Source organism: Sorex fumeus, unplaced genomic scaffold (assembly GCF_029834395.1).
Source record: "Sorex fumeus unplaced genomic scaffold, SorFum_2.1 ptg000055l, whole genome shotgun sequence".
Lineage (NCBI taxonomy): Eukaryota > Metazoa > Chordata > Mammalia > Eulipotyphla > Soricidae > Sorex > Sorex fumeus.
In genome coordinates, this window is record NW_026606112.1 from 3135139 (window position 1) to 3156941 (window position 21803).

The 21803-nt window shown below is 48.1% G+C and overlaps 1 protein-coding gene across 2 annotated transcripts in view; it reads left to right on the plus strand.

Annotated features, from left to right (window-relative positions):
• RBM47 (RNA binding motif protein 47) overlaps positions 1–21803 on the plus strand; it is a 172953-nt gene that overhangs the window by 143285 nt on the left and 7865 nt on the right. Inside the window, exons 5-6 of one of the 2 annotated variants that reach the window (XM_056125528.1) lie at positions 17227–18416; positions 19688–19894. In XM_056125528.1, coding sequence (XP_055981503.1) covers positions 17258–18416; positions 19688–19894 — 1366 coding nt within the window. In that variant the 5' untranslated portion in view covers positions 17227–17257. The remainder of the gene's footprint in view (positions 1–17226; positions 18417–19687; positions 19895–21803) is intronic. The other variant, XM_056125529.1, reaches the window with a different exon arrangement.

Sequence of the window (21803 nt, forward strand, 5' to 3'; positions counted from 1 at the left end):
GTGCTTGCCTTGTACACAGCTGACCTAGGTTCAATCCCTGGTATCCCATAAGATTCCCCAAGCACTGACAGGAGTAATTCCTGAGTGCAGAGCCAGGAGTGACCCCTGAGCTCCCAGGATGTATCCCTAAAACAAAATAGAACAAAACAGCCGTAAGCTTCCTGCCACTTCCTCTTTTATTTCAGTGCTCTGAGGGCACTAAAACTTCAGATATGGATGTATTTTTCTGTCTATTTTTCCTCTTAATTTAAGTCCATAGTTCATTAGTTTCATCAACATAGTCCTACTTTCTGGGTAACTTTCATGTAAATTTCCCACTAACTTAACTGCCTAGTTAAAGGGACCACTGGTTCTCCTCGCCACCCTCTCTTCTCCTCCTTTTAATATATTTTCTCAAAACAGAGCAACTTGTTTATTTTCCCAAATACCACAGATTTATTCATTTTAAAAATTAATTTAGCATTTAAATAATTTGTGATAATTATATATATAATTATATATAATTTTATATATATTATATATAATTATATATATATATACACTCATCCCAACCTCAGTTGATTGGGGAGTAGGGGAGCATGGTGGTCTTTAAGGAGACCAGAACTGACAGTATTCAAGACTTACTCCTGGTTGGGCTCAGGGGCCATATGTGGTACCAGGAATCAAGCCCAGGTTAACTGCATGCAAGGCAAGTGCTTTACTCACTCTATTATCTCTCTACCACCACCCCAGTTTTAAACCTTAACTACATTTTGTTCAAATGGTCAATACCACCCATTAAAAAGTGGTGTGTGTGTGTGTGTGTGTGCGTGCATGCACACACGTGTGTGTGTGTGTTTAAACAAGGATTAAAGTGAACATGTAATCATAGTAGCATTGCTCTGTTCCTATATGTCACTCTGGGGTATTTATTAACCAAGGTAATCGCATTTAAAAGCCCGGGGATATTATATGTGAGTTTGAGTTGTGGGAGCGGGAGGAATCAAGCTAAAAAAGAAAAAAAAGAAAAAGCACACGAGAAGGAAAAAAGACAAAAGACAGGAGTAGAGATTCTTGCTTCACTAAAAGCTGAGCAGGGACTGTTTCTTGCTTCACTAAAAGCTGAGCAGGGACTGTTTCTCTGCCTTCTTCTTGCTTCCTGTGTGGCCCACTCTGTGCCAGATGGAAGGACATTGATGGATCAAGAATCTTGGATTTCATGGACCGAAGTGATAGTACAGTGGGTAGGGTGTTTTCCTTGCACATGACTGCCCTGGGTTCTATCCCTGACATCCTATATGGCCCCCTGAGCACCGCCAGGAGTAATTCCTAAGTGCAGAGCCAGGGTGTGACCCTGAAAGACCAAAAAACATTTTAAATATATAGGAAAAAAATCTTGGATTTCAAATGTCTACATTAGTGAACTTTTGTAGTCTAGTGTTGATATCAGAGGAACTTAGAACCCACGTTCTGTCCTGTCCAGACCCATCCTCTGTCTTGCACTAAATCACCAAAGAGCATGGAAATGCCAGGGAGGAAAGGGCTCTCACCCGATGCTAATCGGAGTATGAGCACTATCACTTTCACAGTCAGCTGCTCTTAAGGCCTAAAAGAGCATCTGGCAGCTGCCGTTTGCCTGACACTCCCTTCCCACCTATTTCCTGGTGACATACATTCTCTGCAACAGTATAGTAAAAGCTATGCTGATAGACTAAGTGGGAGGATGGGGTGCGGGCAGGGAAGTCATGTAGTTCCATAGCACCCTGGCAGTGCCTGCCATTAGCATTAAGCCTATAATGAGGTTAATATTTGTAATCAATGTGGTCCTTCCATACTTTATTTTAGTGCTGGAGCCAAACTTGAGGCCTCTTGCAAACAGTGAATATTTAGGTTTTTTTTACTCCATTTGTGAGACTGGAGCTGGAGCAATAGCACAGCAAGTGGGGCGTTTGCCTTGCACGCGGCCGACCTGGGTTCGATTCCCAGCATCCCATATGGTCCCCCAAGCACTGCCAGGAGTAATTCCTGAGTGCAGAGCCAGGAGTAATCCTTGTGCATCACGAGGTGTGACCCAAAAAGCCAAAAAAAAAAAAAAGCACCAGACCTATTTGGTATGACTCTTTTTAATATATAGTTTTAGATGCAGGTGAATCACAACAGTTGAATAGTGTAAAATGTGTGCAGACCCATTTATCTAATGATGATATATAAAAATAACATTCTCAGGCCAGAGAGATAATACCTAGCAGACAGCTGACCAGGTTTCAATACCGGATACCACCACTCAGCAGTCACCAGGACCTTGGCTCTTCTTCATAGAGCCGAGAAAAAGCCTTGAACACTGCAGCACAGAAAAATTAATCCATTAGAATTCTCTTTGTAGCATTGCCTTCTAGCTTGTTTTCTTGGAAAAAATGCTGGCCATTTATTGGTTCTTGTATTCATTCAGTGCTTTACTAGAGGATTCATTCAGAGCCAAACACTAGGGATGCTGAATAGAGAGCTGTACTTTCTGAGTTAGACTTGAGTATAAGCCAGTGAAATCAATCTTAATGTTGTGAATTTTCTAACACTTCAGCGGAAAAGATCGTGGATGTAGTCAAAAATAGCAAAAATCAGTTTATAATGGTGAATTTAATTTTTTTTCCTCCTATAAAGAGATTTCTGAAATATCCTTATTTCTAAAAGTCTTGGGAAACCAAAGGTATAGCCAATGAAGTTGATCGAGGCGGGCACAAATACAGTGTTCACAAATACACTCCCCCCCCTCCACACACACACACACGCACACAAACACAGCAACAAGTGTTTCCTGCATACACCAAGGAACACTGGGTGCTTTTTCCTTTCTCTTCCAAACTTTTATGACTGTGGATTGAGCTGCTGTGCATTAGATTTAAGCTTAGTCAACTTTGCAGTAAGATTCTATTCACTGAATCATATAAGCCTCCAAAATTCACTTAGATAAGCCAGAAAGCTAGTTTTTTGTTTTTTGTTTTATTTTTTTGCTTTTTGGGTCACACCTGGCTATGCACAGGGGTTACTCCTGGCTCTACACTCAAGAGTTACTCCTGCAGTGCTCAGGGGACCATATAGGATGCTGGGAATCGAACCCAGGTGGGGCGCGTGCAAGGCAAATGCTCTACCCGCTGTGCTGTCTCTCCAGTCCCAAAAGCTAGTATTTAAACAGTCAATGAGTAACTATCAAAGAACTCTTAAGCACGTGCCTGTGCTGCCCACATGCATGTGTTGCCCATGTACACAGTGCCACACATGTGCCGCTCACATCTCCCCTCTTTTTTTTAAGTTATGACTTTATTTTTTATTGAATCACCGTGAAATAAAGTTGCAAAGCTTTAAAAAAAAAAAAAAGGAAAATGGAGTCCGGATTTTATTTATTTTTAGGGGGTGGGTGGGTTGAGACCATCCCCCTTGGTGCTTGGGGGCTCCTCCTAGCTTAGGTCTCAGTAGGGGTTGCTCACAGCTGTGCCGAACCCAAATTATACCTACTACATACACAGCACGTACTCAGTGCATTTAAACCCTTAAGTTAAATTTTATTTGGCTTTGGGACCACACCTGGCAGTGCTCAGGGCTTACTCCTGGCTCTGTATGTCTGAGTGTATTCCTGGTGGGGCCCAGGGATATATTAGGGTGCTGGGAATCAAACTTAGGTCCACTGTGCGAAGGAAGTACCCTGCCCACTATCCAGCCACTCTCTCTCCAGCCCCTTGAGTTGCGTTTTCACACATACTGTCTTTGTCTCCCACTGGGAAGTTTATTTCCTTTTATGTATTTTTCTCACAAAGAGCCTATTATACTGATGCTATCATGAAGTAGTGTGGTATCTAGAAATATTTTCATTTCCCAAATACCCCAAATGTCGTGGGGCTTCCTTGGCCTTTGCTGTTTCCCCGTGACTGTTGCCCCCTCTGCAAGGGCAAGGACGCCAAACAGGATCTGGGTTTTTCCTGTGGCAACAGATACTGTTTCAGAGTCACAACTGAAATGACTAATGTTGACCAAAGAGAATCAGAAGGTCACACCTAAAACTGAAACTAATGTTTGGCCGTGTCACCCTATTTCAGAGCCTTTGTTCTCAGAGGCAGCTTGTCATTTTTTCTTACACAGAAACTGACATTCTGTTTTGTTTTGTTTTGTGGCGGAGGTGAGTGAGGTTGTTGAGCCACACCTGGCCGTGCTCCAGTCTTTCTCTGGACCCTGTGCTCAGGGATCACTGCTGAAAGTGCTGGGGGGACCGGATATAGTTGCAGGCATTGAACCAGGGTTGGTCGCATGTAAGCAAGCACCGAACATGCTATACTCCATGGCTGTGAGACAGGCATTCTTATGTACTGGTGATTGAACATCCTACCAGCAGGTAATAGAGATCCCCGAGTCCAGCATTTCTGACTGGAGGCCCCTAGGAGCCCCCAGGATACTCTAAGGGGACCTCAAGCGAAAAGTCACGTAATGAGAGGCACAGCATAAGATTCGGGGGCCAACCAGTAGGATGGCGCCCTAAGTTAGAAAACAAAGGGGCCAGAGTTGGAAAAAGGTTGACGCACACAACTGCATATCATGTCCTCATGCTGTGTATGACATGCTCATAGCAGACCATGGTTGACATAGAGTATCAGTAGCAGACCCCACTTAAATGATCTTGCTTGAGAGAGAGAGAGAGAGAGAGAGAGAGAGAGAGAGAGAGAGAGAAACTAAAATGAAAATACAGGAGCAGGAGCAATAGTACAGCAGGGAGGGCATTTGCCTTGCACGCCACCAACCTGGGTTCGATCCCAGCATCCCGTATGGTCCCTCGAGCCCACCAGGGGTGACCTGAGCTCTGAGCCAAGAGCAAGCCCAGAGCACCACCGGGTGGTGCCCAGACACAAAATAGATGAAAATGCACCCTGTACATATTTATTCAATCTGTTCATTTGCCTGTTGAGCCACACCCAGTGGACCTTGGGGCCTGTTCCCAGCTCTGGGCTGCGACTCTGGTCAAACCAGGCGGGGTTCGAGTCAGTTAAACTATCACTTTGGCCTCCCTCCAAATGTTTGTATTTCATACTTATTTATTTTGGGGGTCTCCCAAGCTGTGCTTAGGACACTGGCAACCCTTCCCAGTGATAACCGGCTGGAGGTTCAGTGCCGGCCCCAGGAGGGGGTGCTGTTTTGGCCCCACACTGTGAGGGATTATCCTGGCCACCCCATGGTGACTGGGGGTGGGGATGGGATACTGTGGGGTGAAGATTGTGGGTTTTGTTTGTTTTATATTGGGGTCACACCTGGCGGTGCTCACGGTATACTCCTGGCTCTGCTCAGGGATCCAACCCAGGTCAGCTGCATGCTAGGCCAGTGCCTTTGCCACTGTACCATTGCTCCCACCCTGGGTTGGGTTTTATTTTGCTTTGTTTGAACGTAAAACTGTGAGCCATCAAATGGAGGTTTAAACTCAGATCATCATCTCAATAAAAACTTTTATCTTTACCGCTCTCTACTTATGATTATGCCCTAAGCCTGCCTGTGCTCAGTTTCCTTCAACAGAACTTTTGACAAACAGACAGACAGACACACACACACACACACACACACACACACACACACACACACATACACACACACAGAGTAAACTTATACAAGGAAGAGATGCATAAGAATTTTTTTCCGAAATCTTGAATCATTCTAAATGACAGGGGCCACTTCCTACCTAAAGAAGTTCTGTTGTGAATTCTTTTTCAAAGTAAGGGATATCGTTATGCCAAAATTAATATTCCATCTAAATACCAATTCATATTATCAAATGCTGGTACAGAGTTTTTCTGAGAATATTGTGCCCGGGATTTTCCCCCTTCAATTCAAAGTTTTCATTTTAATGCACATAGTTAAACAGTTTTTTAGACCCCCTACATTTAATGAGTAAGTCCTAAAACTATACCAACATCACATGTATAGTATGTTAAAGCACTACCCCATATACATGTTGACAATAAGAACTATAGAGATTGCCTCTTAGTTCATCCCACAAAAGCCTCGAAGTAAACCCCCTCAGTTCTTTCACCTATACATTCCGGCAGAAAAGCTATACTTCTCGGCTCTGGCTCTAGAGCTCTATCAAGAGAAAATCAGTGGGCGGGCTGGAGTGATAGCACAGCAGGTAGGGTGTTTGCCTTGCACATGGCCGACCCAGTTCGATTCCCAGCATCCCATATGAGCACTGCCAGGAGTAATTCCTGAGTGCAGAGCCAGGAGTAACCCCTGTGCATTGCCGGGTGTGACCCAAAAAGAAAGAAAAAGAAAAAAAATTAGTGAAAAGCATCTGCTAGTTTGGATCAGCCGAAATGACCTTGACAACACAGATAATGAGATCTAAGCATTGACTGTGGCCAGACACTATCAGGCTTATCATCTTCACCGCATCGCAAAGCGAGCCACCTGTCACCATTTCATAGATGATCAGACTGAGGTTCCAGGAGACTCTTTGACTAGAGGGCAGCAGTTGGCTTTTTAGTGGGGTGAGATGGGGTGGGGGGCACCCTGTGCATCCAGGGAGGCTGGCTCTTTATCCTTACACTTAAAACATTTGGATTCTGTGAATTCTGGTCTTTAAATATTTCCATTTAAGGCTTTAATTCTCTCCGTTTTTAAAGCTGAAAGTATGACCTGAACGTGCCAGTGACTTTAAATGGAGTCTCTTTTAAGGTTGGTCTAGCCTCCCGGAAAGCTGGTGTGGGGAGATTTCATCAGCCTTTATAGGAAGGCGGGACAGGGTGGGTGCTGGGTAGCTCTGCTCAGGATCCGGCTGGCGGGAGCTTCCGCACTATATGCCCACGATATGAGCATCTCACAGAGTGCTTCTGGCCTGTTCCCACCCTTGCCCACCTTTTGGAGCTGGGTCACTGCCTTGGCTCAGTTTTGATGCCTGGGTCACTGACACCCGGACACTTTATGAAGCCTCTTTCTTACTTCAGTCCTCACACATGTTCTAAGAACCTGTGCAGCCTCCGTGGGCCTCTGTGTGCTTGCCCCCTTTCGCTTAGAGCTCCCCTCTGCACCCCCCACCCCAGACGGTCATATCCACCCTTGAGAGACCAGGCACCCCCAGGATTGTGGCGCTGTTTCTGCTGTGTTCCCAAGCCCCCAGCCCAGTCGGACTTGCTTTATGCAGCATTCAGTGAATGAGTGAATGAAGAAATGCACCCATATCTGATGCCTGCTTATGCCTCTTTTTTCCTTTTTTTTTTTTTTTTTTTTTTGCTATGAAAGTTGTTTTTAGTACCAGTGAATAAACTAGGATCCAGAATCACATTGTTTGGTGATTGCTATGTGTTTTAAAAACAAATTTTCTAAAAGTCTAACTCTGTGGTGTGGTGGCTTTCACGTTATTGTGGAAAGCCTGGGGGAATATTTTGAGTCAGGAAAAAACAAATTTAGGGCTGGAGCACTAGCACAGTGGGTAGGGTGTTTGCCTTGCACGTGGCCAACCCGGATTTGATTCCCAGCATTTCATATGGCCCCCTGAGCACCGCTAGGAGTGATTCCTGAGTGCAAAGCCAGGAGTAACTCCTGTGCATCACCGGATGTGACCCAAAAAGCATAAAAAAAAAAAGAAAATCGAATCTAAATTCCCATGTTAGTCAAGTGGAGGGGCTGGGTTTAAACAAGACACCTGCTTAGCTGGGCAGATCCGCAGATGGCTGCAGAAGTGGTGTGTGTGTGCGCACCTGTGCGCAAACCCAGACTGCTGGTTGGTGGGCAACCGACCAACTAGCCCCAACTGAACACCGAAGGAGCCCAACAGGACTTGGTGGTGGTAGTTTGGTTGAAAGATAACCTGTAGGTTTCCAGCCAATTTCAGCCAGCAGTGGAATCAAAGGAGTGCCACTTTGAACTCTGGGGTGTTCATCTTCTGAGGGGGAAGAGTCAGATCAGGATGCAGTGCCTGCTGGGTGTGGGGAGGGGAAAGAGTCAGATCGGGATGCAGTGCCCACTGGGTGTGGGAAGGGGGAAGAGTCAGATCAGGATGCAGTGTCCAACTGGGTGTGGGGAGGGGGAAGAGTCAGATCAAGATGCAGTGCCAGGCTGGGAGTGGGGAGGGGGAAGAGTTGGATCAGGATGCAGTGCAGGATGCAGTGCCTGCTGGGAGTGGAGAGGGGGAAGAGTCAGATCAGGATGCAGTGCCTGACTGGGAGTGGGGAGTGTGAAAGGAGCCTCTTGCCCCTCTGTTAAGTGGAAATGCTGGGGGGAGCAAATCTGTAATCTGTTTCTAATGCCAAGCCAGGCCCCCTTGGTGGTTCTGGGGAGCAAGTTTGCCTGCCAGGAAACATTGTTTCCTGCTAAGAAACACATTTTGGTGGTCATAATGTGGTGTGGTGGGGAGTCGCAGCATCTAATGGGGAGAGGGACAGAAATCCTATGAGAGAACCAATAATGTACCCGGACAGCACTGAGCCATCACGCCCAAATGCCCACAGAGGATGAGGTGGCGAAACCCTGGGTGAAACCATACCCAGGGTCCCTTGCAGCGCCAATCCCGGGGATTTTCTGAAACTAGAGAATGGACGTGAAAGCACCATGTACACTGCCAAACACGCCGAAACCCAGGCTCCTGGTGGAGCTGCTTCTCTTCACTTTCCTCCCATCTACCAGCCAGTTTTTGCCAAATCCCTCCAAGAGTTGGGTCAGAGGAGGCCAGATTGGCAGTACTGGGGCCTTGAGCTGCCCGTCCTTTGTCTGGGGGCGGCGGGGGGTTGGTGGACACCCCAGAGACAGATGAATGTGCTGAATGTGCAGGTTGCAAGGCTTTGCTTCTTGGTTTTGGGTTTTGGGTTTCCAGAATCTCCTCCACCCACCTGTTAAGGGAAGAAAAAAAAAGTATAAGCATATCATGCTTATTTGAAAGAAACCAGATGAGAAATTCTTGCTTTTTTTGGGGGGGGTCACACCCAGCGATGCTCAGGGGCTCCTCCTGGCTCTGCACTCAGGAATTAATCCTGGCGGTGCTCGAGGGACCGTATGGGATGCTGGGAATCGAACCCTGGTCAGCCGCTTGCAAGGCAAATGCCCTTTCCGCTGTGCTATTGCTCCAACTCCATTAGAGATTCTTAATGTGTACTGTTATGCTGCCACATAGCCAGAGAATACTACCCCCCAGTCATCCCATCCCCCTGGGGAACCCAAGGCTTCACCTCTCCTGCAGCCCAAGGTGCTCTGGGAGCCACTGCCAGATTCAGGGCCATGTGGAGAGAACCGGCTGGGAAGAGAAAGCCCCTTGACTTTGTGGGTGTTTACCCAACAGTACTGTTGGCTGAATGACAGGGGTTCGGGTTCACCATAACAAATATCTGCACAAGCAGCAACACAGCGTGAGACCCATTTTGCATTAACCCTTCATGGACTGGCTAAGGGGTCAGCAGGGCATGGGGCCAGGAGGCCGCTGTGTCCCTGCCTCTGGGTCCTGGCAGGATTTCCCCTAAATCTGCGCCCTAGGAGGGTCCTGGATGCACCCTTAGGCCAGCCTTCAAGGGGCTGAGGGAGAAAACTGGACCCTGAGTTTTAGTCTTCTGCCTGTGATTCGGACCCCAGGTGGATTAAGGATTCTGTCTCCTTTTCTGGTTTTGGTTTTTGTTGTTGCTGTTGTTGTAAATAGGGGGCCGTGGCGGGTGGGGGGTGCAGAGTTGGGCCACACCTGGCAGTGCTCAGGGGACTGTATTTGAGTGCCTAGAATCAAACCAGGGGCAGCCACATGAAGGACAAGTGCCTTAACCTCTCTCTCCAGTCCCTCTGCCTCTGCTTTGAGCGAACTTCTATGACTCCTTCACCTCAGAGCTGCATGGAGGTCCCTTGGGCCAGCGCCCTGCCCTCTTGGGGGCGGGGGGGGGGGGTGAGGGGGATGAGGGGCGGGGGGAGTACGTGAGGGCTCTGCTGAGGGTTCCAGCCAGTGCTTGGCACGGTGAGCTAACCACTCAGGGTAGACCAAATCTTGGGGACTTTTTTTGCAGGAGCAGGTCTCTGAGTCACCTCCCCTTGCTGATTGTGGCTTTTGGGTTGATTTGATCCTGGCCTCAGGCATCTGAAAGGGTGCTGTTACAAGAACTGGGTGGGAGCCTGGCTTAGCTCCTCTGCCTAGAGGAGCAAGTGAGTAAATCTTGATTTATACTTACAGATCTATCCTTCTTTGACTATGAGTTCTTTTTGTTTTGTTTTTGGTTTGTGGCCACACCGGCTGTGCTCAGGGCTTACTCCTCACTCTGCACTGAGGCATCATCCGGCAGGTGCCAGGAACTGAACCTCGGTCAGCTGCATGCAAGAGTGCCTTATCCTCTGTGCTCTCTCTAGCTCTGAAATCTTTGCTTCTAAGTACAGAGACAGTGCAGTTATATCTGTACACTGGACGTACCCAGTCGTACTTAAGAAGTGCCAGTGAAGACAAATGTATGGAATTGGGCTAGGGGAGATGGTTGATTCTCTTGTGGTATATTACATGTCAGGCATGAGTGAATCTCCAAGTTCAAGACCCAACACCACATGCATTTTTCCCTCCATTCTTAAACCTACCACTGAATTGCATTCCAACTTGGGGGAAGACTTCTTTCCATGAATAGATCTTCAATTACAGCATGTCCATCCAGATTAATTATAACTGGCAAGATTTCCAGAATATTCTCTCTGTCCCTGTCTCTCTCTCTCTCTCTCTCTCTCTCTCTCTCTCTCTCTCAAACACACACACACACACACACACACACACACACACACACACACACACACTCCCAAAACGCTGACACAAAGTTAACTGATGTGTTTGGATAATTCTGGGGAAGAAAAAGCATGCCTGTTTCTGGTTCTATGTAGAGACTGGTTGGTAAACACTGAAAATATTTCTCAGCACTGTGATTCCCCTCAAGGGTGTCCAAATTCACAATTAGAAACCTCGTGAAAGGTGCACTGAACCAGTACAGAGAAGGAAATTTTTAAAGTCCTGATGTTTTCTGTTTTATAGCCCTGAAATTTTATTTGACCACAACAAGCTCATACTTCACTAAAGACCAAAACCAAAAAAAAAAGAATTCTTCCTAGTAAATTTAGGGTTCAGAATAAGAATGTCTTGGTTTGGAAGTATGTTTTTCTGTTTGTTTTCATGGATAAATCCGCAGTCATCTATGTCAGGCTGGCAGCCTCCAATGGGGAGGGGTATCTGTGCAGAGATGTGTATACACACGTATTTATGCAGTATTTACAGAGGAGTGTTTGTGTACCTGTAGAGATGTGTATACACATGTATTTATGCAATGCTTAGGGACAGTGTGATCTGTAAGGTTGGGAATACACATATATGCATTATTTATAGAGAGGAGAAGGGAGAGAGTCTGTGACTGTGTGTGTGACTGTGTGTGTGTGTGTGTGTGTGTGTGTGTGTGTGTGTGTGTGTGAGTGAGTGAGTGTGATCTTTCTACAGTGACAGGTTGGTAGTCCCCCGCTAGATGAGAAATAGGTTGCAGACAGATCACCAGACAATAATCAACAACTTTTATTCCAACTTAAACAGACTTTATATAGGTAAGCAGAACCATCAGAGAGTGAGGAGACAGTCACGGACTGGGAAACAGTGCAGGGCAAGCACAGCACAGAGGAGTTTAACACAGGCACGGGGAATTGTAAGTATCCCTGGGGAGTGGATGAGCCAAGGAAGCACTGCAGTGGGTTAAACAATATGGCGGCAGGTAACTCAGTTAACATAACCTCCTAACGAAGGGAAAAAATAGACCTGAGCCAGCTGAATTGCTCATGTAGAGATATGTATACACGTGTATTTGTGCAATATGGGCTGGAGCGATAGCACAGCGGGTAGGGCATTCGCCTTACAAGCGGCCAACATGGCCGACCCGAGTTCGATTCCTCCGCCCCTCTCGGAGAGCCCGGCAAGCTACCGAGAGTATTCGATATGCCAGACACAGTAACAACAAAGTCTCCAATGGAGACGTTACTGGGCCCGCTCGAGCAAATCGACGATCAACGGGAGGGCCTTTACCTTTACCTTTACCTTATGGAGGAGAGGGTGTGCATCTGTAGAGATGTGTATGCACATTTATGCATTATTTATTGAGGAGATGGAAAAGAGTCTGTGTGAGTGAGTGTGTGTGTGTTTTCCTGGGTTGGGAGGGCTAACAGGGGAGTTAGCATCCATGTAGGTGATTGGACCTTTTGTACGAAGGCAGCAAGTCTTTTTCAGGTTCTTTCTGGAAGCACTTTGGCCAACTACTGTAGCCAAGGGTTTGATGAGGAACCAGCTTACCCTTGGCTGCTGCACCCCCACCCCCCCAACCCCCTCCTGGCAGCGGAGACACACACTGCCCACAGCCCCCTGCTCTGAGTGGAATCCGGAGAGGAGGCTTCCCAGACCCATTGTTTTCATCATGGCTAGGTGCAGCTCATTTGCAGTATTTGGTGAGAGCTTGGCTCGCTCCCTAGCCCTGTGAAAAACAGAGTAGAGTTTTCTGGGATGACCTCTTGCCTGTTTCCCTGTTAATACAAGAATCAGCCTCCAGAGGGACAAGATTCAAACCCAAATTCCAGCATCTCTCTGTGGTAGTTTAACCTCCCAACTCACATTCCCTGAGCAGCACTGAGAACTAGATTCTTCTATGAGATCTAAGTCTTCGCCTTTCATTTGGTCCTCACCAGGGGGCAATTATAAGAATAATTTTTCTTTCTTGCAGGGGCCACACATGCGCGGTAGAAACATTGAGCCAGACTGTTGGGGTTCGAGTACCAGCTCTGGTGCTGATGAGCTGAGAATCTACTTCACCTACCTTAGTTTCCTTCTCTGTGAGGACTGGAGGGACAGAGAGTAGTAGTCCAGGGGTTAAGGCATTTGACTTGCACAAAAACCATTTACAAAAACAATCAGCTAGCTCTTCCAGGCATGTAGTTTGCCACGCTCTGGTCTCTATAGCATGTCTACCTGTAATGAGGCAAAAGCCCTTCCTTTGCATGCAGCCCTTCTGCCATGACTTTGATTCAAGTCCTTGGTACTGCTTATTGTTCCCTGCATGCTCATGATCTGGGGTCCCTTTTAAGCACAGAACCAGGAAGAGGCTCTTTGCTCACGTCAGTGTTACTCAAACTCTACCTACAAAATAATGTTATGTGTTCCAGTATTCTGACGGGGTCATATTTAGAAGTATCACTCCATTTTTTTTATTTTTTTAAGGTATTCACAAATTATCTTTTATATTAAGTCTTTGACTTGGTGCGTTACATTAGACATAGAGCTAGGGAGAATGGAATTTGTAGACCTTAGATTTTCTTGTCCCTGTTAAACCAATTCAGACATGAGTGTATATGTACGTTTCTCTTTTCTAGCCCCTAAATTAAGAAATGGCTGCCAAGAACATACAAATAACAAGATGAATGATATAAATAGCTACATGCATGTCATTAGGAATATAGAACTTTAGAAACTATACCAATAAGAACACGAAGTGTGCTGCAGCGTCTATACAGTAACTAAAATAGAAGTGAAAAGTTTACCCCTGAATTTGCTGGTTGCCAAAAGCAAAAGGAAAGAGGATCATAACATGGTTCACTTAATTCTAGATGATGAAAGCTGCAGGGAGGTGGGGGGAGGCTTTTCTTGAATCCAAGATGTAAGAAATTAATGATAACTTTTTCAAAACAGATTATTTGTTGCTGTCATTGCAAATTTCAGAAAAACAAAACATTTTTGTTTAAGTGAATAGGGTGGGAATGACTCCTGTTGCCTGACGATTATGAAATTTTTAGCATTGTAAAATGGTAGTTTCAAAGGACACTTTAAGACTTAAGAAAACGTCAAAAAAAAAAAAGGAAAAAGAAAACAAAATCAATGTCACCCATCTCATAAGAGTGATAAGGCCTATCCCTTTAGACTTTAGTCACTGTTTTGTGCAGTACAACACGTCAGATTGCCTCATCCATGAAATGTCTTGTCCTTCCCAGTTCAAAGATTATAAATACTTTGGTGCTTGGACAAATAACCTTCTAGCCCTGCATTCTTAATCTTCCATTCTGGGAGGAAGAAAAGATCTCATAATTAATTCTGATCTAATGCATCATTTTCAAATTCATCTAGGATAAAACCTTCATAAATGAATATGTCCTCAACCAGCCTTCAGATGCTGGAAGAGTAAAGATCATTAAAAAAAATTAAAATAGAGGCCAGAGAGATAGTGCAGGAGGTAAGGCTCTTGCCTTGCATGTGATTGACCTGAGTTCAATCCCTGGCACCCCATTTGGTCCCCAGGGGCTCGCCAGGAGTGATCCCTGAGCTGAGAGCTAGGAATAAGTCCTGAGTGAAGCTGTATATGACTCAAAAAAAAAGAAGAAGAAGAAAAACCATAGCAAAAGAAAATGTCAAAATTATTTTAAAAAGGGAAATAGTCTTGATTTTTTTACCCAGTTTGGATGAATAATAAGAAGAACGGAAGTCATTTTTTGAACATGCACAATGCTTACTCTAGAATAATTCGAAGTGCCTTGTTTGTATTAACTCCTCTACATTGAATAAAGGGTTTTTTTTTTTATTTAATAAGATTTTATTATTTTAATTTTACAGACAGGGAAAGTGAGATGTGGACCAGCTAAGTCTTGCTCTAGGCCATAGACGTGTTGGAGCGAGGATTCACACAGACATAAGGTCTGCCTCAACCTTGCTCACTAAAGTATATATTGCCTTTTGAGGTTACAGCAAATGAACTGGAGAAGCATTGGTTTGGCTACTAGCAAATAAACATCTCAGATATCTGCTGTGTAATTTTGGTTTGGGTTTGTTGCTTTTTTTTTTTTAAATCTCACCATAATTATTCTTGGAATTATTGTTGTATGCAATTCTCAGCAGTACATTTTTTTTAAAAAAATGATACATGTTTTGTTAAAGGGTGAAACCTCATTCAACTTACAATCTTTTTGTTTGTTTGTTTGGGGGTCTCTCCCATTTGTGCTTAGGGCTTATTCCTGGCTCAGTGCTTGGAGATCACTCCTCATGGGACTCAGGGGACCGTGTGGGGTGTCAGGGATTAAACGCAAGTGAGCATTGTACAGAGCAAGTACCCTACCCGCTGAATTCTGGCTCATCATAACAAATTTTTTTTTACAAAGTGTTTTTTTTTTTTTCCTTATTTTTGGGTCAGCACCCAGCGATGCTCAGTGGTTACTCCTGGTTCTGCACTCAGGAATTACTCCTGGTGATGCTCAGGGGCCCATATGGGATGCTGGGGATCGAAACTGGGTCGGCCGCGTTCAAGGCAAACGCCCTACCCACTGTACTATTGCTTTAGCCCCCAATTTTTTTTTTTTTACAAAGTTTAAAAGGACATGGAGAGCCAGAGCGATAGCACAGTGGTAGGACGTTTGCCTTCCACACGGCCCAGCTGGGTTCGATCCCCAGCATCTCACATGGTCCCCTGAGCATCTCCAGGACCAACTCCTGAGTATTACTGGGATGTGACCCAAAAGGCCAAAAAACTTAATTAACTAGGGAGAAGGAGGAGGACTTGTAAAACAAACTAAAGCAACCGGATGTGACTTTATTAGAAGCCAAGCTATCAGCCTCTCTTCTCTCCCAAGTTTATTTTCTAAAAGATAGAAAACGTTGTCTTATGGCTACCATTGTGGAGGAGTATAATAATTTCTAGGTTTATTGACTTGATTGTCCATAAAATTTCCTTCTCATAACATGCATAAAATCTTTATACAGCATACATTCGTGGTCTAAAACATTTAATAAGCATTTAGTAAAAAAACCATTCAAGCCCTACATGACAAAAGCACAGCACTAGAGTGCCTATGAATGATTGTGTCATTACAACTTCCAAGTCACTTCTGCCGGCCTGTGCTGTGTGAGTGGCAGCTTAGATGTGCATGGGCATGAGTAGCTATTTAATTTTAAATTAAAATGAAATACAGTGCAAAACTCAGCTCATCAGTTGCACCAGCCCCAGTTCCTGTCTTAGTAGCCACATGTCAGGGGTGCCACCTTTACCCCCTCATTCACTAAGAATCTGATTGTACAGCACCATTCTTGGAAGAGAATGGGGGTATGAGCATCGCAGAGGATTCGGAATGGAGTCCTGATAGGAGCAGATCCTTGCTAGGGGAATTGGACAATTCGTGAAACCTCTCTGAACCCACTTCCCCACAGAAAAATTAGTCCTAATAATAATACCATCTACCACCTAAGACGATTATGATTAATTAAGATAAAGCACATGTGACAGTTATCTGGAAATGATAGTGTGCCTGGCCAGGTGGTTGCTGCATTATAAGACTCCCAGATTCAACAACTCTTTGTGGGCTGATTCAAAATATAGAAACGGCTCCTACTAGGAATTTTGCCTGAATGGCACCACACGAATCAGACCCACCAGTTCTTCTCGGCAAAATGGTTGGTATTGTGGGTTTTCTATTTCTGCCCTGCAAAATGCTTTTCAGCACAGCTTGTTTCTCTCGTACAAAACCCGCAGATTGTCCCTCGATAGCAGCCACGCATTGCTCTACTTTCATTCCCCAGTGAACTGGACTGTAAAATAAAGACAGCAGAGAAACGGACTTGGGCTTGCCAAAACCACCACCACAAAATGAACGGGATTATACAGCTACGTGCTTAAAAAAAAAAATCAATTTGAGTTGCTAGTGCAGGGATTAAGCAAAAGACGCTGCCATTTGCTGCCCCGCAAAGTAATCAAAAAATTTTAAAAAAGCAAAAGAGTGGGGTTGTCACTAAGGCAAGCGGGTTCTGTATGTAGTGTAGGGTACTGAATAATGGGAAGTACTTGCTCTCTCTGATCTGTCTGTCGTGTGTGTGTGTGTGTGTGTCTGCCTCTCTCCCACTCCTTCTCTCCCTCTCTCCCCCTCCCTGTCCCAAGTCCCTTTGCAAAGCAGCTAGCTCTTGGGCATCTTTGTGCGGGAATTCCGTTTCAGAGCCGCTGCAGGTCGGGGGCGGGCTGCCTTGTCTCTCTTTTCCACTTAAAACGCTCCCCCACCCCCACCCCTATTCCCATGCATGATGCATGCATGCATCCATCCATCCATCCATGGATTTATGCATGCATGCATGCATCCATCCATCCATCCATCCATCCATCCAGAGGGGGTCAGCTGCAGGGAGAGGCTAGGGGGTGCAGGGACCCCGTTCGTCGCGACTCCCACCCGGCCGTGGCCCTCACCAACCCCCCTGACTTCTCTCCCCCCCCCAACCCCGACCCGACCCAGGTCTGCACCGCCCGTGGATGCCTGTGACATTATGACCGCAGAGGATTCCACCGCAGCCATGAGCAGCGACTCGCCCGCGGCAGCGGCCGCCGGGGCGGCATCGGCGGCGGCCAAGGTGCCCGAGGGCGTGGCCGGGGCGCCCAACGAGGCGGCGCTGCTGGCGCTGATGGAGCGCACGGGCTACAGCCTGGTGCAGGAGAACGGGCAGCGCAAGTACGGCGGGCCGCCGCCCGGCTGGGAGGGCCCGCACCCGCAGCGCGGCTGCGAGGTCTTCGTGGGCAAGATCCCGCGCGACGTGTACGAGGACGAGCTGGTGCCCGTGTTCGAGGCGGTGGGCCGCATCTACGAGCTGCGCCTCATGATGGACTTCGACGGCAAGAACCGCGGCTACGCCTTCGTCATGTACTGCCACAAGCACGAGGCCAAGCGCGCCGTGCGCGAGCTCAACAACTACGAGATCCGCCCGGGCCGCCTGCTGGGCGTGTGCTGCAGCGTGGACAACTGCCGCCTCTTCATCGGCGGCATCCCCAAGATGAAGAAGCGCGAGGAGATCCTGGAGGAGATCGCCAAGGTCACCGAGGGCGTGCTGGACGTGATCGTGTACGCCAGCGCGGCCGACAAGATGAAGAACCGCGGCTTCGCCTTCGTCGAGTACGAGAGCCACCGCGCCGCGGCCATGGCGCGCCGCAAGCTCATGCCGGGCCGCATCCAGCTCTGGGGCCACCAGATCGCCGTGGACTGGGCCGAGCCCGAGATCGACGTGGACGAGCACGTCATGGAGACCGTCAAGATCCTCTACGTGCGCAACCTCATGATCGAGACCACCGAGGACACCATCAAGAAGAGCTTCGGCCAGTTCAACCCGGGCTGCGTGGAGCGCGTCAAGAAGATCCGCGACTACGCCTTCGTGCACTTCGCCAGCCGCGAGGACGCCGTGCACGCCATGACCCACCTCAACGGCACCGAGCTCGAGGGCTCGTGCCTCGAGGTCACGCTGGCCAAGCCCGTGGACAAGGAGCAGTACTCGCGCTACCAGAAGGCAGCCAAGGGCGGCGGCGCCGTGGCCGAGGCGGCGGCGGCGGCCGTGCCCCACCCGGGCTACGTCTACTCCTGCGACCCCTACACGCTGGCCTACTACGGCTACCCCTACAACGCGCTCATCGGGCCCAACCGGGACTACTTCGTGAAAGGTTAGTGGGGGCCGTTCTGTCCCCGTCCGGGGGTGGGGGCGTGGCGGACGGACCCGAGGGACTGGAGCAAGCTGGGGGCGGGAGGACCCTCGCTTTGGGCTTGCCCGGCTCTGCACGCTGCAATCTTTTTTTTTGCTTTTTGGGTCACACCCGGCAATGCACAGGGGTTATTCCTGGCTCATGCACTCAGGAACTACTCCTGGTGGTGCTCACGGGACCATATGGGATGCTGGGAATCAACCTGGGTCGGCTGCGTGCAAGGCAAACACCCTTACCCGCTGTGCTATCACTCCGGCCCCTGCTCGCTGCAATCTTTGCTGGACCTTGGAGCAGGGTTCCCCCCCCACCCCCCCAAGCCCACCCCAACGAAGGACACTGGTAGTCGCTTCTAGGTCCTTCGTAGGCGTGCACGACTTCAGGGCCAGTTTCCCACTCGCTGGGATCTTAGGTGAATGTCTGTGATGAGGACCCAAGGAGGGCATTTGCCTTGCACGTGGCCCTCTGAGGTTCCATTCCCAGCGTCCCACGTGGTACTTAGAGCCTGCCCCAAGTGACCCCGGAGTACCTAGCCGGGAGTAAGCACTGATTCCCCGCTGGGTGTGGCCGCAGAGCAGAAACGAAAGGGACTTACACAGGAGGGCCAGGAGAGAGTACAGCCAAGTGACTTGCACCTGGGTTTGATCCCCAGCCCTGCATATGGGGCCTGCCTCATCCCAGCCTCGCTTGGGAATGATTGGTACCTGAATGCAGAGCCAGAACATCAAGTGTAGCCAAAACAAAAACAACAAATTTTAAGTCTGCTTATGTTGGGGGAGGGGAGAAAGAATCTCAAATAAAATAGGGTCTGGGTACAAAGTTAGCCAGTGCTGCACTGGGAAATAATGGCCAGGAGCCGCCTTTCCGTGGAGTGACTTAACTTTCATGGGGCCCCTGAAACTCACTAAGGCCGTTTTCTCACACGTGAGAAGAGGAAGGTGAATCCGGTGGGGTCCCTTTCCAGGCCTGCATTCTCGATAGACTGGGAGTTGTAATGCTAGACTCTTACCCTGCATCTTCATCTCTTACTTGAAGCAGACGCCCTGGGATGGGCATCCAGTCAGGGACAGGATGTTGGAAGCACGTTAGCAGCTGGTGGGCGGAAGAGCCACTTAGTCTCAGCAAGAGAGGGAGTGAGCACAGGCCCCTAAAGGCCCAGTGTCATAAGTCGAGGTCACCCCAGGGACCGTCGCAGGGGCTCGGTGGCTCACTCTGTTTTGTGTTGTTATTATAAGCAGGCAGCATACGAGGCCGGGGTCGAGGTGCAGCTGGCAACAGAGCCCCGGGGCCCAGGGGTTCCTACCTGGGGGGATATTCTGCTGGCCGAGGCATATACAGCCGGTATCACGAAGGGAAAGGAAAGCAGCAGGAGAAAGGATATGAACTCGTCCCAAATCTGGAGATCTCTGCAGTCAACCCCGTGGCCATCCAGCCGGGGACAGGTCAGTATGAACCGGGATGAGGCGCGTCCATTCAGCCTCTGCCCGGTCCTGCCTTTGCAGTCACTCTGCTTCCTTTCTTGGGGGTTCTTTGGTCTGCTCTGGGCTCCTCACACACAAACCCTGGGGCCTTCCTGCGCTCAGCACCACATTCCCGTGCTGATTGTTTTCTTCATACGTGTCTCCTGTGCTCCACTCGGAACTCTGCATTGGAGCGTGTGGAGTACATTGGGCTCTTCTGTATCTTCTACCAGCTCTGAAATGTCTTTCCCTTTCTGGGGCTTAGGTGGGCCCTGGGTATGGCACTGAATGCGTGTCACGGAGGGTGGGCAGGGGGCCTGAAAATTCCCTCTCAGGTTGCAGATAGCACTGTTCATCCCTCATCCTCATCTTCACCAGGCAACAGCACCCAGGAACCAGCCCACAGGGAAAGTTTTTACAGCTGTTCCCCTTCCCCCCCCCCCCCCCCATTCTAATTTCCAGTACTCACATTTCCTCCTGTTGCTGGCTTTGAGAACTGGGAGGGGATGGGGATGGGGGTGGGGACTCTCCAGTAATTCAAGCCAGGAACCTTGAACTTTGCTTTCACCTCTAGGCCCCACAAACCAGTTTGCCAACGATTATTAGTGCCATTGGCCACCTAAAGTGAGGTAGGGCTTTCTGATCCTAATCTGGAAGGAACTTGCTGAAACTCTTTGTTTCACTCCATTGTAGAGCACAAAGTCCCCCATTAGCACACACCAGGCAGAAACCTGTGGAAAGGAGGGGAAGAGGAGGACAGTCTCCCCAGGCTTCCTGGTTCACAGAGGGGGGGGGGGGGGGAATCGCAGGTCTCAGTGACACTGCCCTGCCCTGCTGTGCCCAGCTTTCTTCTAGTTGAAAACAGTGTACTCCTTACCCTGTTGCCCAAACCCTGGCAAGAAATCTGTGTGTGGATCTCATTGGTGTCGATCACTTAGGGTTAACTGCATTTTATTTTTGTTCTGAATTTTTTTTGGGGGGCGCTCCCAAGAGAGACTTGGGAGGCCCTGGAGACCCTCATTCTTGGCCAGCAGAGCTGGTGGTTGAATGCAAGAGGCCCAAGGCTGCTGTTTGGGGCCTGCAGTGCCATAGATTACTGATGGTGCTGGGGGCCTTCAGGGCTGCAGCTGGGGACGCTCAGCAATCAACATCAATCAGAAACCCTGCGCTGCTAGCATTCACCTTCGCCACTGGACTGTTCCCTGTCCCCGGGCCATTCCATTTAAAAAGCTATTTTCTTTTGGCTAAGGATGTGGCTCAGTGGTAAAGCACTTGCTTTGCATTGTGCGAGACCCTGGTTTTAATTCCTGGCAACACAAAGCAAAGAGAATAAACTCCTTTTGATGCAATTTTCTGATTTTTTTTTCCTTTTAATGAGGGTTCAATCCCAGGCTCTCCATATGGTTCCTTGAGCCTGCCAGGAGTCAGCCCTGAGTGCAGAGCCAGGAGTCAGCCCTGAGCACTGCCAGATATCGCCCCAAAACAGAACAAAAGTTGGTCCTGAAGAATGTTATGCCATTTGTTTAGTTAAGTCATTTCTTCAACTGGGTCTTCTTATGAGTACCCTTGATGCACTCAGCAGTATTAAACAGAGTGTTTCTGTGTGATTGCATCAAACGGAGCCAGAATGTAGGGCTTGTCCTTCTCGACTTTGGGTGGAGAAAAGTCCCTGCTGACAAGCTTCAGTAACTTAAGATTGAACTAGAAGAGCCAGAGACTTAGTAACTCAGGTTGGGTATTTGCCTTATACGCAGCCGACCCAGGTTTGATTTCCAGCATCCCATATGATCCACTGAGCACCCCCAGGAGTAATTCCTGAGCAGAGAGCCAGGAATAACTCCCCGCCGCCCCCCCCCCCCATCATTGTCATATGTGGTTCAAAAACCACACA